This window comes from Epinephelus fuscoguttatus, linkage group LG23 (assembly GCF_011397635.1).
Source record: "Epinephelus fuscoguttatus linkage group LG23, E.fuscoguttatus.final_Chr_v1".
Taxonomy (NCBI): Eukaryota; Metazoa; Chordata; class Actinopteri; order Perciformes; family Serranidae; genus Epinephelus; species Epinephelus fuscoguttatus.
Genome location: NC_064774.1, coordinates 1,751,820 through 1,779,662, shown reverse-complemented (window position 1 = coordinate 1,779,662; position 27,843 = coordinate 1,751,820). Strand labels below are relative to the sequence as shown.

Here is a 27,843-nt window from a genome sequence, read left to right as displayed (position 1 = left end):
GAAAGCTTATATTATGGGATGTAATAAAAAGTTCAGCCTGCAGGGGCTCCTAGTGCTGTTTCAAACCTCGGACTAGTTTTATTTCTGCACAGGGAGACTTGAAATGAAATATTTTACACATTAAACACAATAATAAATACACTACATGGCCAAAAGTAAGTGGACACTAAAACATGACATCTATATGTGATGGCTGAGCGTTTCATTCCAACATTAAAATGCTGTTATAGCAGCACCCACTCTTCTGTTTGAGGCATCCTCCGACATTTCTGGCCTGAACACAGAGACACAAACAGACAGTGGGACACAAAATGACCACAGAGACACAAACAGACCACAATGGGTCACAAAATGAACACAGAGACACAAACAGACCACAATGGGACACAAAATGATCACAGAGACACAAACAGACCACAATGGGACACAAAATGATCACAGAGACACAAACAGACCACAATGGGACACAAAATGATCACAGACACACAAACAGACCACAATGGGACACAAAATGATCACAGACACACAAACAGACCACAACAGGACACAAAACATCTACAAGGAGACACAAAATGACCACAATGGGTCACAAAATGACCACAGAGACACAAGCAGACCACAAAGAGACATAAAATGATTTATAAAAAGCCACAAGACAAACAACCACAAGAAGACACAAGATTAAAAAAAAAAGACACAAAACAAACAAACAAAAATAGACAAAACCACCACAGTGTCAGTGTGTCTCGTCTCAGTGCAGCAGAGGTGGTGGGGCCTTCTGTTTGTCTGTGCCCAGGGGCCCATTGTCTCTTTATTTTATTGACTTAAAACTGCAACCTTTAAACAATTTACATTTTATTTCGGCTTGTGTCTTATTTCTTATTGCTTTCTGCATGTCTGCCCGTTTTGCTCTTTAATAAATTATATAAAGCTGAACTAAACCCTGAAAGACAACCCCAGACCAAAAGAACAAGAGTGTACAGTATGTTGTCCACATACTTTTGGCCATACACTGTAGTGTACGATACGTCACCACACAGTAATTAGTCTGTAATAAAATATAATATTTAGACCTGAATAAATACACTGTAAAAAGATACAAACTGAACATTAGAGGATCAATACAGTGGTTATCTGTTACACAACAATGTCTCTCCGAGTGTTGGTGATGAGTTCAGGTGCTGGTGGGATGTTGCAAATGAACACACAGACTCTCTCTCAGTGGTCAGTGTGTTTGTACTGCAGGCTGGTCCCATGGTGGAGAGGCAGCATACTGTTGGAGAGAGAGCCAGAATAACACCAACAACACAGACAGGACTGCAGAGAGAGAAAGAGACAGACAGACAGACAGACAGACAGACAAACAGAGGGGGGGAGTTGATTAAAGGGGTACTCCATCGACAGTGGTGGAATGTAACTAGGTATATTAAATCAAGTACCTAAGTACAAATTAGACGTACTTGTACTTTGATTAAGTATTTCCATTTTATGCTGCTTTATAGTTCCACTCCATCTCAGAGGTCAATGTTTGACTTTTGCTGCTCTACATTTGTTTAACAGCCCAACACAACCGCCAGAAAAATGCTGGCGCTGAAACTTAACATTTCAACAACATTGTGGTGAATGTTTCTGCACAAAAACCACCACCAATTTTGGTTCGGAAAAGATCATATTTTGGCTTAAAACATATGATTTTAGGGGGAAAATCCACGCTGGAAAAGTGTCTCTGAAAAAACCCCAACTGCTTTTCTTGGCACTATCCCAGCAGGAAATGCGCTGATGTCTTGGTCAAAGACATTTGCTTTGTGTGGTACTTTCCCTGCTTGTAAAACAGCACCGGTTGCTACAAACGGTTGCCGCATTTGGTGCCTGAAGAGCAGCTGGAAAAACAGTGCTGGGTTGCTACAGCTCACCTACGTTTGGTGCCTAAAACTCCACTGGCAAAACAGTGACAGGTCGCTACAAAACACCCAAGTGTGGCGCTTGAAAGGGTCATTGGAAAAAACAGCATGTTTTACTTCCTCTGTTTGGTTCCCAAAACCCACTGGAAAACCACAGGCAGGTTGCTACAAAACACCCACATTTGGTGCCTAAAAATCAGCTGGAAAGACAGTGACGAGTCACAACAAAACACCCACCCTTAGACTTTAAAACACCACTGGAAAAACAATGACAGGTTGCTAAAAAAAAACACCCATGCTTAGTGCCTAAAAGCTGCTAGAAAAACAGTGTTGGGTTGCTACAGCTCACCTGCGTTTGGTGCCTAAAAATCCACTGGCAAAACAGTGACTGGTCGCTACAAAACACCCAAGTTTGGTGCTTAAAAAGGTCACTGGAGAAAACAGCATGTTTTACTGCCTATGTTTGGTGCCTAAAAGTCACTGGAAAACCACAGACAGGTTGCTACAAAACACCCACATTTGGTTCCTAAAAATCTGCTGGAAAGACAGTGACGAGTCACAACAAAACACCCACCGCTGTTGTTTAAAACACCACTGGAAAAACACAAACAAGTTGCTAAAAAAACACCCACATTTAATGCCTAAAAAGCTGCTGTCAAGACAGCACGGGTTGCTACAAAACACCTACGTTTGGTGCCTAAAAAGCTGCTGGAAAGACAGTGACAAGTCATGACAAAACACCCACCCTTGGAGTTTAAAACACCACTGGATAAACAATGACAGGTTGCTAAAAAACAAAAAAAACATCCATGCTTGGTGCCTAAAAAGCTGCTGGAAAAACAGCAAGGGTTGCTACTGTACACAACACCTTTGTTTGGTGCATAAAAATCCACTGAAAAACACACTGACAGGTCGCTACAGAACACCCAACCCTGGTGCCTTAAAACACTGCTGAAAGCCATGACTTGCCAAAACACAACTGGTGTTGTTGTTTGTTGGTTTTGAACAGTGGTCTGCAGCTTGGCAGCCATCTTGCCTGGGTGCAACACTGTCCACCAACAGTATATGAAGCTGTTAAAATTAGCACAGCCTTAAACATCCACAGCAGTAAAATGCAACACATTAATGCAGCAGCAATATTAACCAAAAGCATAAGTTATCATAGTAAAACATGGTCAGGGAACATTTTTCTGCACTACCAATACTTTTTCTTTAAACATTTAACATTTAGCTCATACATACTTTTACTTCAGTAAGGTTTTGAATGCAGGACTTCTACATGTAGTGGAGCACTTCTACAATATCATATTAGTACTTTTACTCAAGTAACTTAAGGTCTTAATTTTGTAAAGTTGTGTGAGACACATTTTTTAAAAGGAATGGTGAAAACTGAGGCAGAGTTATCCTGATATATCGTACCTAAGCTCAATAAATACCAAATTTACTTATAATACAACTAATAACATAATTTCCTTTGAGCCTCCCTCACGTCTTTCATACTCCACACGTCCACTTTGTAAAGCAGCCTTTCTGCTATGAATTTTTCTCATCTTGGAGACACCATCCGAGATAAACCCTTCTGACATCGCTATGACATCATCAGGGTTGTGTTCTCAGACTTTAAAAAGCCTCCCCCAGATTGTTTCCACACGCAGACAGACTGACCTTCATGTGTGAAGTCGGTGGAGTGCCCCTTTAAACAGACATGCCACTGGTCACTTCCCACAAGTCTTTTATCAGAGGTCACGACCTTTCTATGTTTATCACTCGTTGTCCCAAGACATTTAGATTTAGTTTCTTTCTCTCTGTCTGCGTCTCACGTCCTCTGACCCAGTGATCTCGTTGTGATGTCACACTGACATTCACTATCACCACTAACTACAGCGACGTTCAGTTTTTACCTTGAAGCAGTTTTTGAACTTCTTGGAGACAAAGAAGAGGATGATGGGGTTGATGCAGGAGTTGATGGTCGCCATATTGATGCTGAGGTAGTCAAGCACCAACAGGAAACTGTAACCACAGAAAAAGAACACGTGACATCAATGGAAGAAGAATTCAGATCCTTTACTTAAGTAAAAGTACGAATCAGTGAGAATGTTTTTTTTGTTAATGCATGTATCTCTCCACCTACTTTAACAGCTCACAGCGGTGTGCATCATGGGATTTGTACACGGTCCTCTTCAGAAGTCGACTCAGATGCAGTGGAAACCAGCACAGAGCAAAGATCAACACCAGGCAGAACACGGCTTTGGCTACTTCTCTACGCTGCAGAGAGAAATTACTCTCAGAAGTCGAGCATCAGGAATGCAGGTACTTTGATCTTTTACATTAGTGTGTGTGTGTTTACCTGTTTGAGGTGTTCACTCAGTGAGATCTTCAGTCTTCCTTTCTGGTGTCTGAGCATCTCGCAGGTCATCAGGCCGTAGAAAATGGCAGAACAGGCCAGAGGTACACAGAAGTAGAAGCCAAACAGCCACCAGTCCTTTGCATCCCGGTAGAACTGGAACATGCAGAGAAACACACTTTCAGAATACTCTAGAACAAAACTCAAAACATGTTGAGATATGGAGCTTAGATTTTCTAGAACTCCTCGATATTCCTGTAGAGACGTCAGACTCTTGAGACCCTTTGAACTCCAGAGCCTCCCTGAAACATCTCTAGAACACATGACACTCAGAAGTCCCAGACTCTTCGGCAAATCCAAAATGTAGGAAAAGTACTGTTCAACCTCTCCAAACATTCATAGAGTCCAAACTTCAAATCTCAAAATCTCTCAAATCTATCTGGAAGCTTTCAGACCTGATTCCTCTACGGAACTTTAGAAAGTATGGAAATTCTCTAAAATTCTCTAAAAACAGAAGAACTTTCACAAAATATTCTCAGGACTGAAGGATTTGTCTTTTATTTTCCATTTTAGAACCTCTAGAACTACACCGAACCTCACAATACTCTAGAACAGCGTGGCATGACGACCAAGTTTGTTCTTGAAATGCTAGAACCATCAAACATTCTCAGGCATTGTATTATTTTCAGCATTCCAGGAATCTCATGATTCCTAATATTCTAGAATGGACTGGACATCAAATTATTCATAGGACATGTAAGAGCCATTAGATAATTCTTGCACAGTGTATCATTTTAGAGCCATATTGAAGAACCATTATATTGTTCTAGAACTACTAATAGCTACCAAAAGCACTGGATCATGATCTTTGTTTGGAAGTATTAACTTGTCCATGGACTTCTTCCATTAAGATTTTAATTCGAAAATTTAAATACTTGTGATCCAGTATTTACTGGCTGAAACGTCTCTCCAAAAGTTCTCAGAATGTTCTGTGATTCCCTAAGTTTCTTTAAAACCCAAAAAAACAGTAGAGAACTCTCAGAATGTTTTATTAATTCTCTAGAAATCTCTAAAAGTATAAAAACCCTCTTGACATTTTTCATAACTTAAAATTTCATTCTCCATTCTAGAACCTCATAATATTCTAGAACAGTACGGCATGTCGTCCAAATTAGCGAATTCTAATGAAATTGTAGAACCATCAAACTCTCGCGTGTCATATGATTTTCAGCACTCTAGAATATTTCAATACTTTCAGGTAACTGGAGCGTTGCAGTCAAGTATTTACTGACTGAGGCATTTTTGAAATTGTCTGAAAGTTTTTGAAACTCTCTTTAGAACCCACGTATACAGCAGAGAATCCTGACAATGTTTTACAAATTCTCCAAACTTCTCCAAAAACACAAGAACCCCAACGCCATTTTCTCACCACTGAAAGATTTTTTTTATTCTCTGTTCTAGAACAGTGCGTCACAGTGCTCTAGAACAGCATGGCACGTCATCCAAGTTCTAGAATTTTCAGGAAATTCTGGAACCATCAGTATTCTTGTGTATCATATTATTTTCAACGTTCTAGAAACTGTGCAACAACCTTCACTGAAATCCTGAAAACCTTCTACAAATGTCCAGAACTTTCTTTAAAACTCGTATGTACAGTAGAGAACTCTCAGAATGTTTTAAAAATTCTCTAGAAATCTCTAAAAGCATAAAAATCCTCTTGACATTTTCCATAACTTAAAATTTGATTTCATTCCCCGTTCTAGAGCATCTATGACCGTACAGAACCTCATAATATTCTAGAACAGCATGGTGTGTCGTCCAAATAATAGAATTCTCGTAAAGTTCTAGAACCATCAAACATTGTCAGGTATCTAGGATATTCTAGGATCGGCGCAACGACCTTCACTGAAATACCTTACAACCCTCTAGAACAACTGTAGTACTATAACAGAGTTGTAGAACTACTGTAACATTCTGAAATGGATCAGACCATAAATCAGCACAGTAGAGCCATGAGGTGATTTTTGCTCAATATATCATTATAGAACCATATTATTGTTCTAGAACCACCTTTGGCCACCAGAACCACTGGATCATGATCTTTGTTTGCAGCTAGTTGGTCCATAAACTCAACTTCCTTCTTACATCAAGAATTTGAGGATTTAAATACTTTCAGGTAACTGGAGCGTCACTGAGTGCAGTTAAAAATGATTTGGGAGAAAAACACACATCTAAAGACTAACAGCAGGTCAGCTGACCCAGGTTCAGCTTGGAGTGCCTGGGCGGCCTGTGTTTAGTCCAGTGGCGACCTGCAGATGTAAACAGGAAATGATGATCTAAACCATTTGAGTTAAAGAGGCCTCGCCCTGAAACACAACAACAAAGAGAACATGGAAATGGACCAAAGAGTATTTTCTCCGCAGAGACCATCCATCACACAGATGTGCCGGGAAGAACCCCTCCCCCCCAGTTCTCTGTGCCCCTACTCATGAACTGTTCAGTGATATTACTTAGAGGCCTCTCATGGGAATCATTGTTTGAAATCAGCTTCTTATATACTGAACTTTGTGACCTGAGAATTCAGTTTTAGATCATAGTGTGCACCAACATAAACCATGGTACTTTTCTCAGGGAGTGAAGTTAAAACTGTGCGACCATGTTAAAAGTTTCACTGGACAATATCGTGAAATAAAATCAGATTTAGTTCCTGCATTTAGAATTTTTAACAATAATTTTGAATAATATTCTTTCAAATGAATTGTGTTGTAGTTGTGAAACCTGTTTTTGAGAGGGAAGGTTTACAGAAGCTATCAACACACTGACATAAGCACACACACACACACACACACACACACACACTCACAGTCATGAAGGGCGTCTCGGGCTGCAGCATGCAGGTGTTAATGGTGGCGTTCTTGTAGTCGAAGGTGACCATCTTGAAGCCGATGGCCTCCGGCACGGCCAGCGTGATAGACAGCATCCAGATCACCACGAGCTCCATCGCCGTTACCGTGGGAACGCCTGTGCCCTGCACCCGGGACCAGGACGACACCGCACGGTACCTGGGCACAGGGGTGTAACTTTTAATCATTTGTTCTCTCTGGATGTGTGGACATCAGTTGATGCACCTTAATCCTTCGTATCTAAATATTAGTTTGGTGTTTTCCTTTGGTCCGACTAAACGGACGAAGGAAGGAAGGATGGAAGGAAGGAAGGAAGGAAGGAAGGAGCATGGAAGGAGGAGAGAGGGAAGAAAGAGAGGGAAGGAAGGAAAGAAGAAATAAAGAAAGAGATAAAGGGCGGGAGGGAAGAAGGAAGGAAGGAAGGAAAGAAGAAAGAAGGAGGGAAAGAAGAAAGACAGAAGGAAAGAAGAGAGGGATGGAGGAAGGGTAGAAGGAAGGAGAGGGTAAGGGAGAATGGACAAAGGAGAGGAAAGAAAGAAAGAAAGAAAGAAAGAAAGAAAGAAAGAAAGAAAGAAAGAAAGGAAGGAAGGAAAGAAGGAAGGAAGGAAGGGGAGGGAGGGAGGGAGGGAGGGTGGGTGAGTGAATGGGAAGATGAGGAGGGAAGAAAGAAATAATGAAGGGTGGGGTGGGGGAGGAGGAAGAAATAAAGAAAGAAGAGAGGGAAGAAGGGTAGGAAAGGAGAAAGAAACAAAGAAAGAGGGAGGAAGAAAAAGAGAAGGAAAAAGAACATAAAGATTGGGAGGGAGAAAGAGGGACGAAAGGAGGAAGGCAGGAAGGATGGAAGAAAGACAGCGGGGAGGAAGAAGGGAGGAAGGGGCAGGAACAAAGAAAGGAGAGAGGCGGGAAGGAGGGAGAAAAAGAGAAAGAAAAAGGATCTAAGAAAGGCAGGGAGGGAGAAAAGGAGGAAGGGGAGAAAGAAAGAAAGAAAGAAAGAAAGAAAGAAAGAAAGAAAGAAAGAAAGAAAGATTATATTATTATTATATTATATATGGTAATATTTAAATACCATATTGTCACATTGTGTGTGTGTGTGTGTGTGTGTGTGTGTGTGTGTGTGTGTGTTACCTGTCCACACTGAGAGCGCACAGGCTGAGGACGGTGATGCCGACTGAAGCTTTCTGCAGGAAGGGAAACAGCTTACAGAGGAACAGACCGAACACACCGTCGGCAAAGGGCCACCGCATCACCAGGAGCTGCACACACACACACACACACACACACACACACACACACACACACACACACACACACACATTAACATCATACCACAGAGTGTGTGTGGCATGTTATCTCAGTCCGTGGGGTATTTTAGTGCTGTTATCAGTGCAACACTCAACCTCCTGACTGACACACACACGCACACACACACACAACACACACAGCTTCCACAGGGAGTTTGTTTTATATCCCATAATGCATCTCTGCTCCTGTAAACTCAGGACACAAATTACGTCCCAGTCTTTTAAAAATAAAGCTGGTTAATGATCATCACTATTTGACGTTTCTTTACTTCGAACATAAAAACTGAAATATGATTTTCAGACCAACTTGTATTAAAAGACTGTGCTTTTATTTTGAAATTCCCTGTGTAGAGATGAGAGTACATACTAACTAAACCATGGAAGTAAACACTTTATCAGCTCTATTAAGTGTTTGACTTCTTGGCTCATGTTTCAGTAAATCAGAACATCAGTCACGATGTAAATACTTAAATCCAAATATATGTCTGAGTAACATCGTAGTGAAGTTGCGTACCTTGTAGACGTGGATCGGTATGTCGATGGCAATGTATATGAGGTCTCCCAGGGCTAGACTGGCTATCAGTGCGTTGGGTCCGTTCCTCATGCTTTTATTTTGGGAGATAATCCTGAGCAGGGTGGCGTTTCCGATGATCCCCACAGCAAATATAACGCAGGACAGCACCGTATTGATGTACTTGAAGGCGGTTTGGATTGACGTGGCCTGCAGGCAGCTAGGGAGTGACATCGGGCGCATACGAACCACCAGGGAGGAGTTAGAGGAAGGAGAGTGAGAAGGAGGTTTTCTTTCGTATTTGTGTTTGTGCTTGCTCACGTGTTTTGGTTTTCCTTTCTCCAAGGTGGGCGGGGGCTTGTTCACGGTCTCTTGCACCAGGTGTGGCTCTCCGTCCAAGGTCTGGATGAGATAGTCCAGCCCTGGTCCCAGAGGCGCATCAGTGCTGTGGAGGTCAGGCAGCTCCAACATCACCAGATCGGAGAAGTTACTGTGGCAACCGGCGGGCTTGACAAACCCCAAACACCAGACAACCAGCAGGGAGGTAAACACTCCGGGCATGGAGGGAACCCTGAAACCCAAACTGGTTCCTATTCTGGAGCATGATTTGGTTCTTGAACCCATCCTGGACCCTACTCCTGAACCAACTCCTAAACTCGTAGAACTTGTTGTGGCTTCAGGGCAGACTCCAGAACCCAGTTTAGAACCTGCTGTTGTTGCAGAATGTTTTCCAGATCCAGGACCAGATCCTTCTCTGATTTCAGAACCTTTTCTGCTGCAAGTTCTAGAAGCTTTAGAAGTCCACAGCACTGATTGGAGCCGAGTAGAGCACGTGTTAGCAGTCCTGAAGTTGTTGGATTCCAGGCTCTAAGAAAAAAGTGTGGAGGAAAAGTTAAATAAAATTAGAGGTTGATTGGAAAGCTTTGCAACTTTGCAAAATGACTATTTGTAAATCAGTTACTCACCACGTGTTACGTTGAATTTGTCAAGAAAACTTTATTCGCTTATGCCTCTATGCTGAACGAAGAATCCGAAAAACAGAATCCAAAAAAGGCGAACATTCTTCATGAACGAGGCTTACATTTAACAGCAGCAAAACTAATATCGAATCCTTGGTTAACACACTTGTCAGGGCGATCAGAGTGTGTCTGTACTGTTTATACTCAAGTGTTTTTATACTGTGTTCTGAGTGTAAATACGTGTGTTTGAGAAGTACTGAGCTGAACTGGATAAATGACTCTTGGATTACACTGCCTTTTTTGGATTCTTCATTCACCATGGTGGCATGTGAGAAAAACAACTTTTCTTCATGAATTCAACGTAACACACAGTAACTGATGTACAAATGGTCGTCTTACAGTTGAAATATTCTTCATTCCCTTACATGTATCTGCATATGTACGCAGAATCTGTAGGAAGAGGTGTGGACTCGAGTCACAAATTTGATGACTTTGGACTTGACATGACTCTGACCTCGTCACATATTGACGTGACGAAGTTTTGCCTGTTACATGCATTGTCTTCTTTCAAAATACACTTATGTTTTCACAGGAAATTCAATGTTCACATACAGTCTCTTTCAAAATAAAAGCAGACGTCTGTACAACACCGCAAATTGATGTGTTTTTTTTTCCTTCAACAACAAATACACATGGTTAGGTTCAGGACAAAACAACAGGGTTTGGCTTTAGAATCTTACGGGACGTGAACACCGCTCTCTCAGGTGAAAGTCGGTGTTTGTTGGACCCATCCACCACCCCTCCTGCCCGCCTTAATCAGACTTTCGCCGCCTTAACGTTCAATCTAGTCCCACCGCAGGTAGCTTTCTTCGTCAGTGTCTGACACAGCAAGTCACTGCACAGATAACAGAATGTCAGAATTCTGAACTTCGTCTATCTGAACGTTGCAATTCTGAATGCCATCTATGAAACACTACATTAAAACGTTTATTTACTCTTTGAGGCAGCAAAAACAACGCTGACGCATCATCACCTTTTAAGGTGATATGATGAACCGTAGCTGATTTACATACCCAACAGATACAGAGCAAAACTAGCATTCATTAGGAGTTTTTGTGTTTGTGTCCACCTGATAAAATCCATTAATCTCTCTCTTTTAGCTCAGTTTTTGGTCTCCACCAACTCCTGAGGGAAATATCTGCCTCTCTAGCTGCTGAATGCTCCACTGTGTTCACCAGCTTGTCTTTAACTGTGTGTATCTGCTGCTTGCCGCTGAGCAGATCATATATGGTGACCTTTTAGAGCTGCTTCTTGAAATGCAGCTGATGAGAATGGTCCAAAACAGTCGCCATCAGTAAAACCAAAACAGCTGAGCTGAAAGACGCTAAAATGCTTGGTCGACCCCCTTTATTCACATCGTCACGTAGTCCACTGTTTGATCTCTCTCCCTCTCTCAGTCTCAGCTCAATAATGTCCTCCTCAAAAACCCAGACTGTTTGGACTGTCGCTTGTAAAATGAACGCATTTGAAAAATACGTTTACAGAAGGTTACAGAGCCTATCTGGGTCAGATGTCATTATGCTTCAAATATAAAGCACACTTTGTGGGGGGGGGGGGGGGTATAAAAATGAAAAGCACATAATGAACTATACTGTCCTTTTCCTGTGAGCTTTTATCATCCACCTACATTTTTTAACTTAAAATAAACTTAAACTATCTGTTAAATTGATGCCTGTTATTATCTTAACATATGTATCTGTTGATTTTACATAATGGCTCATTTTAAACGATCGAGGTCTTTTGGAAATCAAACTTACAAGTTGCATCTGGATAAATGTTGACAAAAGAAGAAAATCTCACCTGTCTGTATTTTTCTGTCTTCCTCAGTGGATTTTGGTTAGTTAAATCCCTCCAAGGACGAGAGGATAAGAAGAAGAAGAGTAGCTCCACTTGGCGAAGGAGACAAAACTGATGAAGTCAAACTGATGTCACTCAGGTTTTACTCTGCCTCTCACCCCCTCCTCTCCTCTCGGCCCTCCCCCTTCTTCTTCTGCTCTTTCAGCGGGTTACAGTGGAACATCTCATAAACACTCTGACATAAAGTGACTGAACTTTTACTATCTGACACACACACTTCATGTGACTGAAGCCAGTTTTTAACCCCTTTTTCCACTTAAAGTTTGTTTATAAAACAATGTTGTGGAAATTGAGGCAGTAAAACGTATTACTGCACTTAAACAACAAATTTGACTTTACTGGAGTGTTTGAACACAACTGATTGCAGACTCCAGACTCTGTTTATTACACCACCGAGTCCTGCTCTCCATCAGAGTTTACTGAAACCGTTTTCTTTATTCTTTCTGATTCCAGCATATTGACGTGGTTCACACTGAGAATCTGGAAAGCTACCACCGAACAGACACATAAAAAGCAGAATTCTTCTCAGAAGATGTTTTATTTTATTTTGTATTGTGAGACGATCCTGGAGCTTTCTCACTGCTGTTCATGATCTGCTGTGACGTCGGAGAAGTTTAAACATCTCCCAGAGACATACAGCCTGTACATTCACTCACATTTGAAGTATTTGCTCTTTACTTGAGTATTTCCATTTCTACTCTACTACATCTCAGAGGTAAATATTTTACTTTTTACTGCGCTAAATTTGTCTGATGGCTTTAATTAATTTTCAGGTTATAGTTTTTATCCCCTTCCTGTCCAGGGAAAACCATTAGGCACAAAAACTACTTAGTTATGGTTAGGAAAAGATCATGATCATAACCAATGTCTCTCTAAAAAAAAAAGACCACTTTTCATAGCACTATCTGCTGGAAAAACAGTGACAGGTTGCAACCAAACATCCATGTTTGGAGCCTAAAAAGCAGCTGGAAAAACAGCAACGATTGGCTAAAAGACAACCATGCTTGGTGCCTGAAAAACAACGACAGGTTACTACAAAACAATCACACATGGTGTCTTAAAAGTCGCTAGAAAAAACAATTATGGGCTGCTACAAAACACCCATGTTTGGTGCCTAAAAATCTACTGAAAAGTTGCAAAATAAAACATCCATGTTTAGTGCCTGAAAAATAGTGATGGGTCGCTACAAAAGACCTACGTTTAGTGCCTGACAAACAGCGAAAGATCACGGCGAAACGCCCACATTTGGTGACTAAAAAGCTGCTGTAAAAACAGTGACAAGTTGCCACACAATACTAACATTTGGTGCGTGAAAAACAAGGACAGGTCACTACAAAACACTCATGCTTGGTTCCTAAAAAGCAGCTGAAAAAACAGTGACAAGTCACTACAAAATGCACACATTTGGTGCCTGAAAACAGTGATGGGTTGCTACAAAACACCTATGTTTAGTGCCTAAAATGCCACTGGAAAAAACAGCATGGGTTGCTACAAAACACGTTTGGTGCCTACGAATGCGCTAGAAAAACAGTGTTGGGTCACTGCAAAGCACCCACATTTGGTGCCTGAAAAACAGTGACAGGTCGTTACAAAACACCCTTGTTTGGTACCTAAAAAGCAGCTGGAAAATTGGTGACAGGTTGCTACAAAACACCTATGTTGGTGCCTGAAAAACTGCAACAGGCCGCAACACAACATCTCCATTTAGTTCCTGAAAAGCCACTGGTAAAATAGCAGCAGGTCGCCACAAAACACCTATGTTTGGTGCCTAAAAAGCAGCTGGAAAATTGGTGACAGGTCGTTACAAAACACGCTTGGTGCCTACGAATGCGCTAGAAAAACAGTGTTGGGTCGTTGCAAAGCACCAGCATTTGGTGCCTGAAAAACAGTGACAGGTCGTTACAAAACACCCTTGTTTGGTGCCTGAAAAATGCAACAGGTTGCAACAAAACATCCCCATTTTGTGCCTAAAAAGCCACTGGTAAAACAGCCATGACTCACCTAAACACAACTGGCTTTTGTTTGTCGGTCTTGAGCAGTGGTCGGCAGCTTGACAGCCATCTTGTTTAGGTGCAGTGGCATCCACCATCCCCTCCACCTCCCAATGACAAAGTCAGTTTATATACTTAGTAACTTTATAAATGTTATGATACGTATGAAACATGCAAATATAACATTTTTTCGTGCTTTGCCGAAACGTGCAATGTCACATTTTCTTTCGCTGACTGGGCACTCCTTCCTGTCTAGTAAACACTGTGTATCTCTAGATGTGTTGATGCTGAATGTTTGTGATAAACTGAAGAATGAAGTGTTCTTAAAGTCTCCTTCTTCTAAATCAATGTGGCCACGCTACAAACATATGATGATCTCATAGAATATGATGCATCTTTGTAGATTATTAATTATCTATGTATCTATGTATCTATCTATCTATCTATCTATCTATCTATCTATCTATCTATGTATCTATCAATCTATCTATCTATCTATCTATCTATCTATCTATCTATCTATCTATCAATCTATCTATCTATCTATCTATCAATCTATCTATCAGTCTATGGGTCTATGGGTCTGTATGTCTGTAGAAGTCAAGTAGAAGTGGTCATGACCTCTGACTTCCTTTCAGACTGACGACAGTTTGTTTGTTACAGTATACACAGAGATAAACAGATGAAGGCTCTACGTGACTTGAAACATGCAGGCAGATAATCACACACGCACACACACACACACACACACACACACACACACACACACACAAAACATCTATCACACACAGCTGAGAGGCCTTGAGCAAGGCATTTAGTTCAAGTTTTTAAATTCTAAAGAGCCTGCAGTCTTCTTCTTCTTCTTCTTCTTCTTCATTTACTGGCACATTGCAACTTTGGTATTTTTCAACCTGCACCCTATTTTCTCATGTTTTTGTGCCCGTGTGACTCATGGCAACAACAGTTTTTGACATTGGTCCAGTACTGACCCCTGCAGCTGGCAGCAGTGAAACAAGCTGCAGTGTAACTACTTGGGGCAATTGCGCACAGTCATTTACATCCACTAAAAGTGTTTCTTTCTGCCACTGACAGGCTGAGATTCTTATTCTAAGAGTCTGAACCCATTATAGAAAGGATCCCTGCAGAGGTTTGCTAAAGAGTAAGATCCTTTTTGTCTGACCAGGAACAGCCTCGAAATCAGCATCCTCAACTCCACCAGACCCCATATAAAAAAAACAGTCATTTTAGCTTCGTAAAACACACTTCATTCACAGTCCACAAAAGCAAAAAATAACTTGGGAAAGCCATCGTGGTTCGTCTTTTCAGTTTTCCAACACTCACCACCTCTGATTTTATTGAAATTAACCCTTAATTCACCCAGTTACATGTGAAAACATGCTGCCTCTATTCACACTAAAATTACTGTTTATTCAAACGGAGTCTGGTGGGTGTGGTGATGGCAATTTCGAGGCTCTATTCGGTCAAACAAAAACGATCTTACTCTTCAACACAAAGGCCCGTCTCTGTGAGGATCCTTTCTGTAATGGTGTTAAACACCTACAATTATAATCTGAGCATGTGGACGTATATTGACGGTGCGCAATTGACCTATAAGTCCAGTTTTCTGAGATTTGAAGTTTTAAAATGGTCAAACGGTGTGCATGGGGTACATGCAACTCTGACACAAGGTATCCTGAGAGGCTGGGCGACCAGGTGTATTTTTTACACTTACACTTAAACCACATCTCAACCGAGAAAAGTGTCTCCTTTGGATAAAGTTGTGTGGTAACGTTAGACCACAACATCAACTCAACGTGAATAAGATTAACAATGATGTCTACATCTGTTCTAAGGTAAGTCAACATTGTGTTTGAGGCAACATATTGTCACTTTGCTGGAAAGAAATATAAAGTTATCTTTAACATCTCTAGCTAACGTTAGCTAAAGTTAGCCTAACGTTAGCTCCTAGCTGCGTTGTTCATCATGTCACCTTGTTTGCTGGGAGTTCATTAGCCTATTTTGTTCTAGTTTTGTACTTTGGTGATGGTACATCATTGTTAGCTGTTGTCCAAAGGGCTCTAGTTAAGCTAACGTTAACTTCTGGAGCTTAGCTTCATTAACTTATCTGTAATGGCAGAGATAACAAAGGTTGGCAAACGTTATGCTGAATGATTCAGTGTAAATACTGTAGCACCAAACTAACGGAGAGACACTCTTGGTAAAGATGGTAAAAAGGCCGTTATCCTTTTCTCATATTCTGAGCCAAAAACCTTAACTTCAGTGGCACTTTAACTTGTTGTCTTTGATGGCGACGGCAACCAGATGCGGTTCACAAGCGTACACTGTGACCTGTAAATTTTGGCTTGTAATTTAAGCTTTTCATCGACCTTCTCAACAATAAAATGATGAATATATCCCTCCAATGCATAGTTTAGGCCCTTTTGGTTACTTCTCAATGACATCTGATCGTTATGTCCCCAGAAATCATCAGTTGCCTCCTGTGAAATGCCGTGTACTGTGACACCTGCCATAGCGCCGGTCACTGAATGTTGATAGTTTGTCTGAGTGAGTGGAGGGGGCGTGGCTTAGCCATAGGTCAATTGCCCCAAGTGGGTACAATGCAGCCTGTTTCACCACTGCTGACTGCAGCCCTCTGGCTCAGTAGAGGACCAGTTTCCAAAACTGTTGTTCCCATCAGCCACTTGGCCACAAACATGTGGAAAAACGGGGTCTAGGTTGAAAAATACTGAAGTTACCCTTTAAAGGTTCTGTGGCAATGAGTATTTGCTATGTGAAGATATAGAGGAGTAACGGCATTTATTTTGAAGATTTGGTTGAGTCTAATCTAATCTGAATGATTTTCGAGCCCCTGTTAAACCTTAACATGCATGACAACAATAACAATATTCATTATAAATTAATTCATTTTGCTGCAGAGATGAAAAAGAGCCATATTCTAATTGTCAGTGAGCTTTTAATTTGAAGCAGAAACACACACGACTTTATGATGACCTCAGACTGCGCGTACACAGTCATGTTATTGGTCTCCAGTGGTGGAGAAAAAGAAAAGTGTTTCATTTTTTTCTTCTTCAAAAGCACTGCTGGTTAACGGACAAATTACACTTGAAGCTCATTAGAGTGAGAAGAACAAACAAGAGTGTCGTCTTACAGCAAATCAAACCCAGATACAGACAGGAAACGGCCTGTGTGTCTCAGCTGCTGCTGATTTCCACCAACATGAAACTTTATTAGAAACTCTGCGACTCTTTGAAGAAAATAATTCACATTCACCGCCACAGACCGAGCGCAGTCACACACACTCAGCAGAGTTTCCATCCCAGCTGTGGTGAGATCTCCAACATCTGGAACAAAGTGTGTGTTGTACAGACACTGCTTTGTGCTGCAGGAAATATTCTTTATGTGTTAATATACAGCCACTGAAGGCCTTCACCATATTCACATGTGTGTGGCTGACTTTTATCCTTTGTTTCTGTTACCTCTTCTTGTCCCATTTACACAGGGCGCCATGCGAAGTAAAATAAGTGACTACCATTGGACGACCCATGTCTGGATGAAGGTAAAAGCAGCAACATGACCGATGAACTGTGAAGCAAGAAAACTTTAGTTAACAGCACTTTTCAAAACAGATGTTACAAAGCAGACAGGGGAAATTTATCAAGTAATAATTAATGTATTAACCACAAAGCAAACATTTTAACAGGTTGTCCATCTGAATCTAGTGACCGTGATACCTCAGGAACACCTTAAGGGAATTTGACCGAAAAATGAGGTCACAGACACAAGGATACATATTATCATTATTATTATTATTATTATTATTATTATTATAGATAGAGTTTTACAGGAGGAAGTCGTATTCTACTGTAAATAAAAGATCTAAACACTTCCTCTCCCACAGCTCAATTTAAAAAGCACAAATTAATAAGGATTTACTGGTGTGAAATAGTGTTTCATTATTTCTGAATGGAACCAGGCAGCAGGGAGGAGTCAGCGGGGTTGTGAGTGTTGGAACGCGGCCTGTCCCTGTTGCCATGGTGATGAGGTTACTCAGGCAGCAGCGGTGAAGTCTCTGAGAGTAAATCTGTGTCTGTAGCTGTAAGTGAGTCCATATTTCTGACTTTATCTGCGTGTTTTATGATTTTATTCAGAGCGCAGTGTCGCTACAGAAGCTCTGCTGTGTAAGTACAAGTTTATTTAAGTAAAATACGGTTTGAAAACTTAGTTTCAGACGGAAATGACGGTTCGTCAGTTACAGCAACTGTAACTTAACGTTAGTTTAACAGTTAGCTAAACTTTAGCCAGGCTAACGTTAGCTAACTTTGTTTTAGGTTTAACGGTTTCTTTTAAATCCAGTATTTTGCGGGCCATGTGAAATTAAAAACAAGAGTAAGATAGTAGAGGTTGTTATCCCCAATTTGATGAATTAATATTAAATGCAGAGCTTTCCAAAACAATATCAACTCAAGGATAATAAGCTTGCAGCTCTGTAGCTAGCTGTGATGACAGCACTGTGGGGAAGGAGAAATGGTGTTTAAATAAAGCATAGTTCAAAGAAGTACATATATTTTACTTGAATACTCTGTTACTCTGTTAAGTAAAAGTCTTGCATTCAAAACTTTACTTTAGAGACTGTTTTGTATTGGTCAGAGGAGTGGTTTAGGTGTGACTTTGTTTGTTTCTTTCTTTGTACCCTTTGATGTTTGAAAGTTAAAAGTTAAAGATGAAACTAGTCCATACCCACTGAGTGGGCAGTTGCCCACGTACAGTGTCACATGGTGTGTGTTTGGGATACAGGTCATAGGAAACTGCAGATTAAATAGTCTGTTAAAGAAGAGCAATGTGTTCAGACAGAGTGTTTGTGAATTTGACAGTACGATTGCTTTATTGAAAGTACAGTAGTACCATTGCCAATAGTGAGATAGTTAGTGGGCTAAAACTGTACATTAGTAGTTGAGGTAGCACGTTGAAAGGCAGATAGTTAAAGTGTTTATATGTTGTATTGACTTAAAAGTGGGGCGCACTGCTAGTTCACATGGGAAAGGTGCGGCAAATATTAGAAAAAACCCCAAAACATTGGTCCACAGGGGGAGCCACAGCGATCGGTCTCATTTTGAAGCATTTTTCTGTTGTTATAGCGCCACCCAGTTGCCAATTAGAGTTAAATTTCTCCAGTCACCTTGAGGCGTCCTGTTCTACATATCTACCAAGTTTAGTAAAAATCCATATGGCGGTTAGGCCCAGATAAGAAATGAGCTCTCTAGCGCCCCCATTTTGTTTGATGGGGTCAATAATGGAGGGGTCCCCTCAGATTATGTGTGGTCATATGCCTACAAAGTTGCGTGGTGATGGGTGAAACCCTTGAGATGTTATACACCTTTATGTGATGAGCCACGCCCTCCGCAATATTCATTGCCTTATAGAAGCTCAGTTTTAGGAAGTTTTCCAACTTTTGCCAAGAGGGAACTTTAGATATTGGTCCCTAGATTATGTTCACCCAGTTTCATGCAGATCGCTCAAACTTCCTAGGAAGAGATCCATTTGAAGTGTTTTTCAAACAATTCAAAATGGTGGAAAATCTATATAAGCGGAAGTTATGGGTTCTTGAGGCAAATGTGTTCCTCATGAGGAGAGGCATCTCTGTGCAAAGTTTCATGTCTCTACGACATACAGGGCATGAGATATGCCCATTCAAAGTTTGACATTTCAATGGGTTGCTATAGCGCCCCCCTTTGGCCAATTGATGTAATATTGCTTCATTGGCATCCTCCCATGACCCTCTACCACTGTGCCAAATTTCACATGGATTGACCAAGTCAGTGAGGAGAAAAACGTGGAACAGACACACAGACAGAGTTTTCATCATTATATAGTAAGATCCTGGAGTCGAAATAAAGCCTCGGTTTTTAATTCTTGTCATACATGCTTATTAGTTTGTGGGAACGCTTTATTTTGGGCCAAATTTTAAATGAGATGTTGAATAAAATGATTTTGATGTTAAACTCAGGAAACGTTTTGTTGCATATGATGTGTCCAAGAACCGACGAAAATTTGAACGTCGATAATTTGTGATTTTACAGTTTCTGGCTAAAACGTTCAAATTAGGGGATTTTTAAAGAAAGCGTGCCTTGGAAAGTTTTTTTTTTTTTTAAATTGGTGGTATAAAAATTAAATGAAATATAAAAAATGTCTTCATTCATTCATTTTTTTGTAACCACATTGTTCCACACCTACGGTCAATTTAGAGTCACCAGTTAACCTGCATGTCTTTGGACTGTGGGAGGAAGCTGGAGCACCTGGAGGAAACCATTGCTGACACAGGGAGAACATGCAAACTCCACACAGAAGGGCTCCCCCGTCCCGGGGTTGAAACCAGTAACCCTCTTGTTATGGGGCGACAATGCTAACCACTGTACCACCGTGCCGCCCAAAATACAGCCATTTAAATTTGCATACCCCTCCACTAAACCAAAATTAAAACGAACAGTCCCTAAGTAAGAATGTATATAAGCATCAAAATGTCTCAAGAGTAGGCTGCCAAGAGAATATATAGTCATGTTACTTATATTATTGGATTATGATTGTTAATGTGTTCATCACTTTATTGTTGCAGCTTTTAAAGGTTATTTTAGTTACTAACATACTGACAGGTAGCTTGTTAATTCAGTAAAGTTGATTAAAGTGGGGGGGGGGGGGGGGGGATAATAAAACAAAATTAATTAGTTAATTTTGTTTTGTGTTTTTAATCTGAATCTTCAAAGTAACTTATCAGATAAATGTAGTGGAGCAGAAGTATGAAGTAGCAGAAAATGGAAATACACAAGTAAAGTACAAGTGCCTCAAAACTGTTGAGCACTTGAGCCGCATCAGACGGTCTTCGTCAACTGATGGAGTCAGCAACCGTAGAGGTTTGCTTTAATTTAAATTTTAACAGGAAACTTTAATCCTCCGGCTGCAGCAAAAGATTCACCAGCAAGTATTAGCACCCAGTAATGAATGATACGATAATTGAACAACGAAGCATGTAGACCGCCAGAGCTGCTCGTTTTACAGCGTCACAGTGAAGTGACGTTTATTTAAGGTCATGAAAAAGGACATTATTATTAGCTAACATGTCAAGTTGACTCAGACTCCAGGTGATGGGTGTTGAGTGTTTGTTTCTCTACTTGAGTTTGACTGACAGGTGAAGATGAACGCAGCGGTGACACAGCGGCATGCCCAAGCTTTTCTCCCGGATATTACCACTAACAGCAACAAACAGAGGAACAGCACTCAGCACAGGTGAGGAGTACAGCTGCTGGGTAGAAAATAATGTCAGTGATCAGGAAATTGAAGATGATTCTACTTTTTTTCCAGCAGGGTGCAGCAGGAGAGGGACTCGCTGTCCCAGAAATCAGCTCAGATTCCCTCCAAGGCTGAAATATCACTGTGAGTTCACCAGGTGGCACTCCACATTCAGATTTATTCCTCCAATAATAAGTCGTTTATTTTCATTACTCCCTTTTGAGACCGCAGGGACGCTCTCATGCACTACAGGTTGTTTTTTTTTCTCCGGCCATATTAGATATCAGACAGCGATGTCCATTAACGCCGTACTGAACCCTATGGGTAGTCTGCATGTTGGCAACCTGCTTTTCATCCTGACATCTTCATCCTCCTTTCGCTCTCCTGTTAATGTCGACACCTCTTCGCTGTCTCAACTCTCTGCAGGTTCAAAAACAGTCCAAAGCAGAACATCTGTGTGGAGCTGCTTCAGCAAGGCTATCACAGGTATGTATCAGTCAGCCACAACATCAAACCACTGACAGGTGATCTCGACCAGAAACGTCATTACTCAGCAAGATTTCATTGGTCACTTAGTCACAGAAAAAAATTAAATAAAAATGTGAAACTCTATCAGGAGCTGCGTCTTATCAAAATAAATCCAAACCTATATGACTTGACCATGTGTGACTTTACTTTGAAAGGCACAGGAAGTGTCCACGCTCAGCAGTTGTCTGTTATCGTCCCGTGAATCCACGGTCTTTCACTCTCTCAGGACGTTCTCGGAGCTCTTCTCTCTGCTGCGCTCTGATCAGGATCGCAGGGCGGCGGCTGAACCAGGGTCAGATCTCGAGCTTCAGACTCCGCTGGAGGACCAGCGGGACAAACTGGAGACCATGAGACTGCACCTGAGCCAGGCGGAGCAAGCTGAAAACACCAGTACACACACACACACACACACACACACACTTTCAAGATATATTCAATAGCTTTATTTATTTATTGAACACTGACGGCATTCCATTGAAAAACATTTTTTGTCAGTTGTCAAAGTTGAGATTTTTGTTTCTTGTTTTTTTTAATTTTATTTTTTATTTATGTTCAAAATTAATTTTATCGCTATATTTATTTATTTATTTACTTACTTTAACCGTTGTTGTTGTTGTTTCCAGTCTTTGCTCAGTACACAAAGCAACAATAGGCATGCGCGATTTAAGAAGATGACATCATCATTTTCCAAACACGTCCACACAGACAAACAGTAACCGGAGTTTTGATAAATCTTCACTTCAGAGGGCGCTTTAAAAAATATCTGTTAGTGACCTCAACGAGAGGCCAAAACGCAGAGGAAAATGTCTGTTTACAAAAATATCTGGATACGTGCAGCGGTCAGATTATTGGTGTGTATGTCAGTAAGATAAGTGTGTGTGTGTGTGTGTGTGTGTGTGTGCAGGGTCCTGGACAGTGGTGTGTGAGCAGCGTCTGTTTCTAGGTCGGTACTTCTCTGCTCCGGAGGATCTCTGGCTCAGTTTGCACTTCTACCACAGCTGCACAGACCTAGAGCGAGGAGGCCACTCCAGACCGGCCACAGAGGCGCAGGCGTGCATGGCGGAGCTCTACCTGCAACTAGGTGACCAGCGCCCACATACACACACACAGACACATACACACACACACACACACACACACATAAAGATGGGTTCTTCTTGTAAAGGTTCCACAACTCTCTGCAACAAGCTAATTCAGACGGGTCTGATGTGCTGCAGATGAGCTAGAGCAGGCGAAGCAGCAGGCGGAGCTGTGTATGCAGCAGGCAGACGGCGCCGGCTGGCTGGACTCAGCCGGTCTCCCCCTGAGGCTCCGGGCCCGCAAAATTCTGTGGAGGATCTACAGCCGACTGGCTGACGCTCAACTGGAGGCCGCAGACCACAGGGAGGCACTGAGGCTGCTCCACAAGGGCTACAGCATGGCTAAAGAGTGTAGGTACACACACACTGTATGTGTGGGAGAGGTCGACCAATGAGCGCACAGATACATAGATGGTGGCACGGTGGTGCAGTGGTTAGCACTGATGCCTCACAGCACGAGGGCCCCCAGTTTGAACCCAGGGTGGGTTTCCTCCAGGTGCTCCAGCTTCCTCCCACAGTCCAAAGACATGCAGGTTAACTGGTGACTCTAAATTGTCCGTAGGTGTGAATGTGAGTGTGAATGGTTGTCTGTCTCTATGTGTCAGCCCTGTGATAGTCTGGTGACCTGTCCAGGGTGAACCCTGCCTCTCACCCAGTGTCAGCTGGGACAGGCTCCACCCCCCCAGAGACCCCCAACAGGAGCGGTTACGGAAAATAAATGAATGAAGGTGATGCTTAAAGCAAAGACAGAAGCAGCAGTGGGCAGCGACAACATATACGTATACCTGCGTGTGAGTGCAGGTCAGAGTGAAGCTCGTTACTGCTCTGATTAGACTCTTTGTTAGAGTGGATGAAATGTACGGTGGCCTGCAGGGACATAACTAGATAATTGCAGTACAGTAGACGATAAAAGCTGTGTTGATGTGGGTTTCAGCTGACGACAAACAGATTGAAGGGGAGGCGTCTTATCGACTCGGACTGACCTATCAGAGCGCAGGAGACCATACCACAGCCAAACAGGTATGTGTGTGTCTACAGCTCTGCCTCACAAGTTTTAATGTCATCAAATCCCATGAAAAGACCAAGGCCACACTTGCAGACTCTGTGGTTTTACTGGTGTGTTGTTGTGTCTTTTCATGGGTTTCACTGACAGTATTAAGAATGAAGAACATCACCAGACTCATCCTTTATATAAACACAAACTGTGTGTGTCCAGTTCTTCAACACTTGCATGCAGATTTGCGGCACACTGCAGGATGCAGACGGGCTGGGAAAGGCCTACAAGGCTATGGCCAAGTCTATACAGAGGTACACACACACACACACACACACACACACACACACACACACACACAGTATATGCCCTGTTTTATGCATCACTGTGGTGTCCTTTATTTTCATGGTCATTTACGTGTGTGTCTGCATACGTTTCCACATCAGTGAATCTGTAGGCGTCCTCTCGCCACAGTCACTGCACATGTTTGTACATGTTTACTTTATGTGTACATGATGCACGCCGAGATAACGTTTGAATCTTCCTGATTATGTTACGCTAAAAATAGACGGCGTGATTATCAGGTGTGTTTGTTAAAAAGGTAAGTTAGTGAAAATTTAGCCGTTTTCTAAAACAAGTTTGGTTTTTCACACACATGATAGAACAAGGTGTACGTGTAGACTCCCATTTACAGTGGTTCTTCTTTGTGTGTGTGTGTGTGTGTGTGTGTGTGTGTGCGCGCGTCAGTGAGGGAAACATACATGACACACTCCAGTGTCTGGAGAAGTTTGCTGACATCTCCCGTAGTGAAGGGCTGCAACACAACCTGGTGAACGCCTACCTGTGTCTGGGCAATATCTACTGTACAATGGTATGACACACACACGCACACACACACACATTCTGTCCCTTCACTGACAATCAATCAGTAGTTGCAAATTAATGTGTCACCTCTAATTTCATGTACATCATAAGTGACTATTGCTGTGTATAATAACAGAAGAAGTATGACTAATGACTAATGATGGCAGCAGCAGCAGCAGGAGGCATCTGGCGGGACCACGGCAGCAGCACAACCACACACGTCACACTATCCAGGCACCGCTGCGATATAAGTTAACCTGAGAGACAGTGGAGCACAAAGGCTCCGGAGAAGAAGCCGAGTTAGTGACATGCAGTATGGCCGAGTTAGAGAGAGAGAGAGAGAGGGAGAGAAGGTGCCCGGTGTATTATAGGAGGTCCCCCGGCAGACTAGGCCTAAGTCAGCCTAACTAGGGGCTGGTACAGGGCAAGCCTGAGCCAGCCCTAACTATAAGCTTTATCAAAGAGGAAAGTCTTAAGTCTAGTCTTAAATGTGGAGACAGAATTACAGAATCTTTCCAAATGTAACACCTGAAATACAACGTGTGTCGGGTGTTTTCACCAAGCTCTGCATCTCTCTCTGCAGCGTCAGTATGAGAGAGCTCGTGAGTACTTCCTGCAGGGTTATGACGTGGCCTGTAACCTGGGAGATGTGGCTCTGCTGCAGAAAGCACAGGTACAGTTCCCCTGACACTGTCATGCCTTCACTGTCCCATTAGAGGAGAGGAAAGTCCTTCAGGAGGGGATGATTCAGATTCGGTGTGATGGATTTAGCTTTGAAATTTCAACTGTTATTTCTGCACAGAGCATCAGCAGAGAGGCCGAGGGAGGGACGGAGACGGAGACACTTTGTCCTCGTTATACACGTCTTGTAAATGAGACGTCTGTGTTGTCGCTGCAGGACAGTTAAATATGGCTGAATTCTATTTACCTGCGTCAGTGTCAGAGTCCTGGTGCTGCGCTCACAGTCATGGCTCACCAGGAAAAGGTGGTTTATCCAACATCTGTTACCTAACAAGCATCACTGTGTTTCCTGTCAGGTGTTGGTGGGCAGTGCTCGCGCCCGCTGCCTTATCGGGAAATACAGCGCAGACGTGCAGTCGACCTCGACCGACGCCCTGCAACGACTGCTGGCGTGGAAGGAGCTGGGGGACTCAGTACTGCTACAGCCTGGTGTTAACGCTTCATGAAGAACCAGGTGAATACTGCTGTTGGGACTGCTGGGAGACACACCTCCAAATCACAGCACGTTACAGGAAATAAACACTGTAAGTTTGTAACATGACATCATCTTATCCCCGTGCCAGTCAAATTATTGACATGATAAAAACATGACAGGCGTGTTAAGTTACCTCCATTTTAAGAGGAGCTTTTATGCTACAGTTACTCACATTAAAGGATAACCTCTGAATCCTTCATCCTGGATCCTAGCTCTCGTGTAACTGATCAAAGCAGATTGAGAAATATCCCAAGCTAAACGACCCACAGTTTCGACATCATAAAGACAAAGGTCAAGAAGATACTTCCTGTTGAGTCATAGCGCCTGAGATCGGCTCTTACATTTAGAAATCAGCTTTAATCGGGCTGTTCACACATGATGAGCAGAGGTGGAGGAAGTACAGATCTAAGAAATAACTTTGTGTCTGTTGATGAGCTGTCCAGTGTGAGCCAGGGGTGACACTTAACGGCGTTCTCCCGGGCTCGGGAACGCAGCACAGTCACCACAGCTGAAAGCAACAAACATTATGCAATAGTGCACATAACAGATTTCCTGATCAGCTGGCGTCTGGTTTCAGATCGCAGCTGCGGCTTGTAAGATAATGAGTTAATAAACAGGCAGAGACGCATCATCAGAGCTCGCTGAGTCAGCCCTGTCTGTCCGCCAGCTCTTCATATGTTTGTGTCTGTTGAGCCGAGCAGAGGAAACGACGAAGAGGAGGAGCATGAAGGTCTGAATGTCCTCGACTCGTTTTTATATATTGCTTATTCTCCGTGATTATTTGCTGTTGTGCAGAATAAAAATGTTTTGGAGTGAAATACAATCTGTGATCTCACTGGCTGCATTTTAAAATGATGATGTAACTTCTTAAAATACTTGAAAAAAATGTGTTTCCTACTTAGATCATAAAAAATAGAAGCTTTTATTTATTTTACTGTACCGTCAAACACTGTTGATTATTAATGTGATAAATTATGTCAGAATAATTAGAATAATAAGCCAAAATTATTTACAAGTTATTTTCCTTTTTTTTTTAATAATGAAGAACGTTATTTAGATTGTTTGTGTATTTAGAAACTTTTACATGCTTAATTATTTTTTTTAAACAGACTTACTTTTACATTTTCAGTTTAAACCACTGTGATCATTAAGTGATTGTTTATTATTCCTTTATACTCCATATTCATTTAATGATTCGTTTAACAATTTGTATGAAAATCTAAACGACCAAATATAATATCTATATATATAATATAATAATATAATAGTTTTTTTAAAAACAATTTCTTTGATCATCTGTATGATGTAGACTTTATATTATAAACCTTGATTTTTACTGTTGTAAAACTTCATTTTGTTAAAATTGTCTTTGATTTGTCTTCATGTCAAAAGGTTTAAATTTAACATTTAAATGATATATTAATTAAATGGAAAAAAATGCATTATTATCATCACATAGGTTGAAAATATTTTTTTAAAAACCTTTATTGTTTATTTTTGTAAAACTATTTTGTTAAATTCGCTCAGATTCTCTGGTTTATTTTTTTTTTTACGTCCAAACGTTTAGAATTTAAATAATATAATAAAATATAATAATTAAAAGAATACAGCAGTATTTAGTTATCATATACATTAACTCCTCCTGTGTGTTTTTTTTAAACCCTATTTTATCTTATTTTTTAAACTTTTTTATGATTACCAACGTTTTTCAGGTCAAACCTTTAAGGTTTATTTTTGTTATAACTTTATTTTGTTAAAATAAATTTCTAATTTTTCTTTGATTTGTTTACTTTAAACATTAAAAGGTTTTTTAAAATTATAACTGAATGACGTAAACATATTTCATGTCAAACCTTTGTAGTTTGTTTGTTAAAATTATTATTTTTTATTTTCTTTGATTTGATATACTTAAAACATTTTCATTAAATTGTTTAAATTATTTTTCCCAAACTGTTCATTAAGTTAAAGTTGGTTTATTACATTAAAGCTATATAGCATTGTTTTATTATCATCACATAGGTTAGAAAATATTA

The 27,843-nt window shown here is 41.2% G+C and overlaps 2 protein-coding genes across 7 annotated transcripts; one reads left to right on the top strand and one right to left on the bottom strand.

The window, feature by feature from the left end:
• Window positions 1–302: 302 nt before the first annotated feature.
• On the bottom strand, window positions 303–11,874 carry LOC125883394 (endothelin-1 receptor-like). The gene is made up of 8 exons (XM_049567645.1): window positions 11,780–11,874; window positions 8,964–9,827; window positions 8,274–8,401; window positions 7,109–7,307; window positions 4,249–4,401; window positions 4,033–4,166; window positions 3,803–3,911; window positions 303–1,317 (listed from the first exon to the last, which is right to left on the bottom strand). The coding sequence occupies exons 2-8, from the start codon at window positions 9,582–9,584 to the stop codon at window positions 1,219–1,221; spliced, it is 1,443 nt and encodes a 480-aa protein (XP_049423602.1). The 5' UTR covers window positions 9,585–9,827; window positions 11,780–11,874; the 3' UTR covers window positions 303–1,218.
• Window positions 11,875–17,776: 5,902 nt separating this feature from the next.
• On the top strand, window positions 17,777–26,973 carry ttc29 (tetratricopeptide repeat domain 29). Of its 6 annotated transcripts, none has more exons than XM_049567653.1 (12): window positions 17,777–17,943; window positions 21,017–21,126; window positions 21,205–21,273; window positions 21,556–21,615; window positions 21,884–22,047; window positions 22,562–22,738; window positions 22,875–23,087; window positions 23,671–23,756; window positions 23,953–24,044; window positions 24,478–24,601; window positions 25,178–25,267; window positions 25,632–26,973. In XM_049567653.1, the coding sequence occupies exons 2-12, from the start codon at window positions 21,035–21,037 to the stop codon at window positions 25,779–25,781; spliced, it is 1,317 nt and encodes a 438-aa protein (XP_049423610.1). In that variant the 5' UTR covers window positions 17,777–17,943; window positions 21,017–21,034; the 3' UTR covers window positions 25,782–26,973. The 6 variants fall into 6 exon arrangements, with proteins under 6 accessions (XP_049423610.1, XP_049423609.1, XP_049423607.1 ...); XM_049567652.1 differs by having other exon boundaries at window positions 17,778–18,026; XM_049567650.1 differs by having other exon boundaries at window positions 17,779–17,943; window positions 21,029–21,126; window positions 21,202–21,273.
• The last annotated feature ends 870 nt before the right edge of the window (window positions 26,974–27,843 follow it).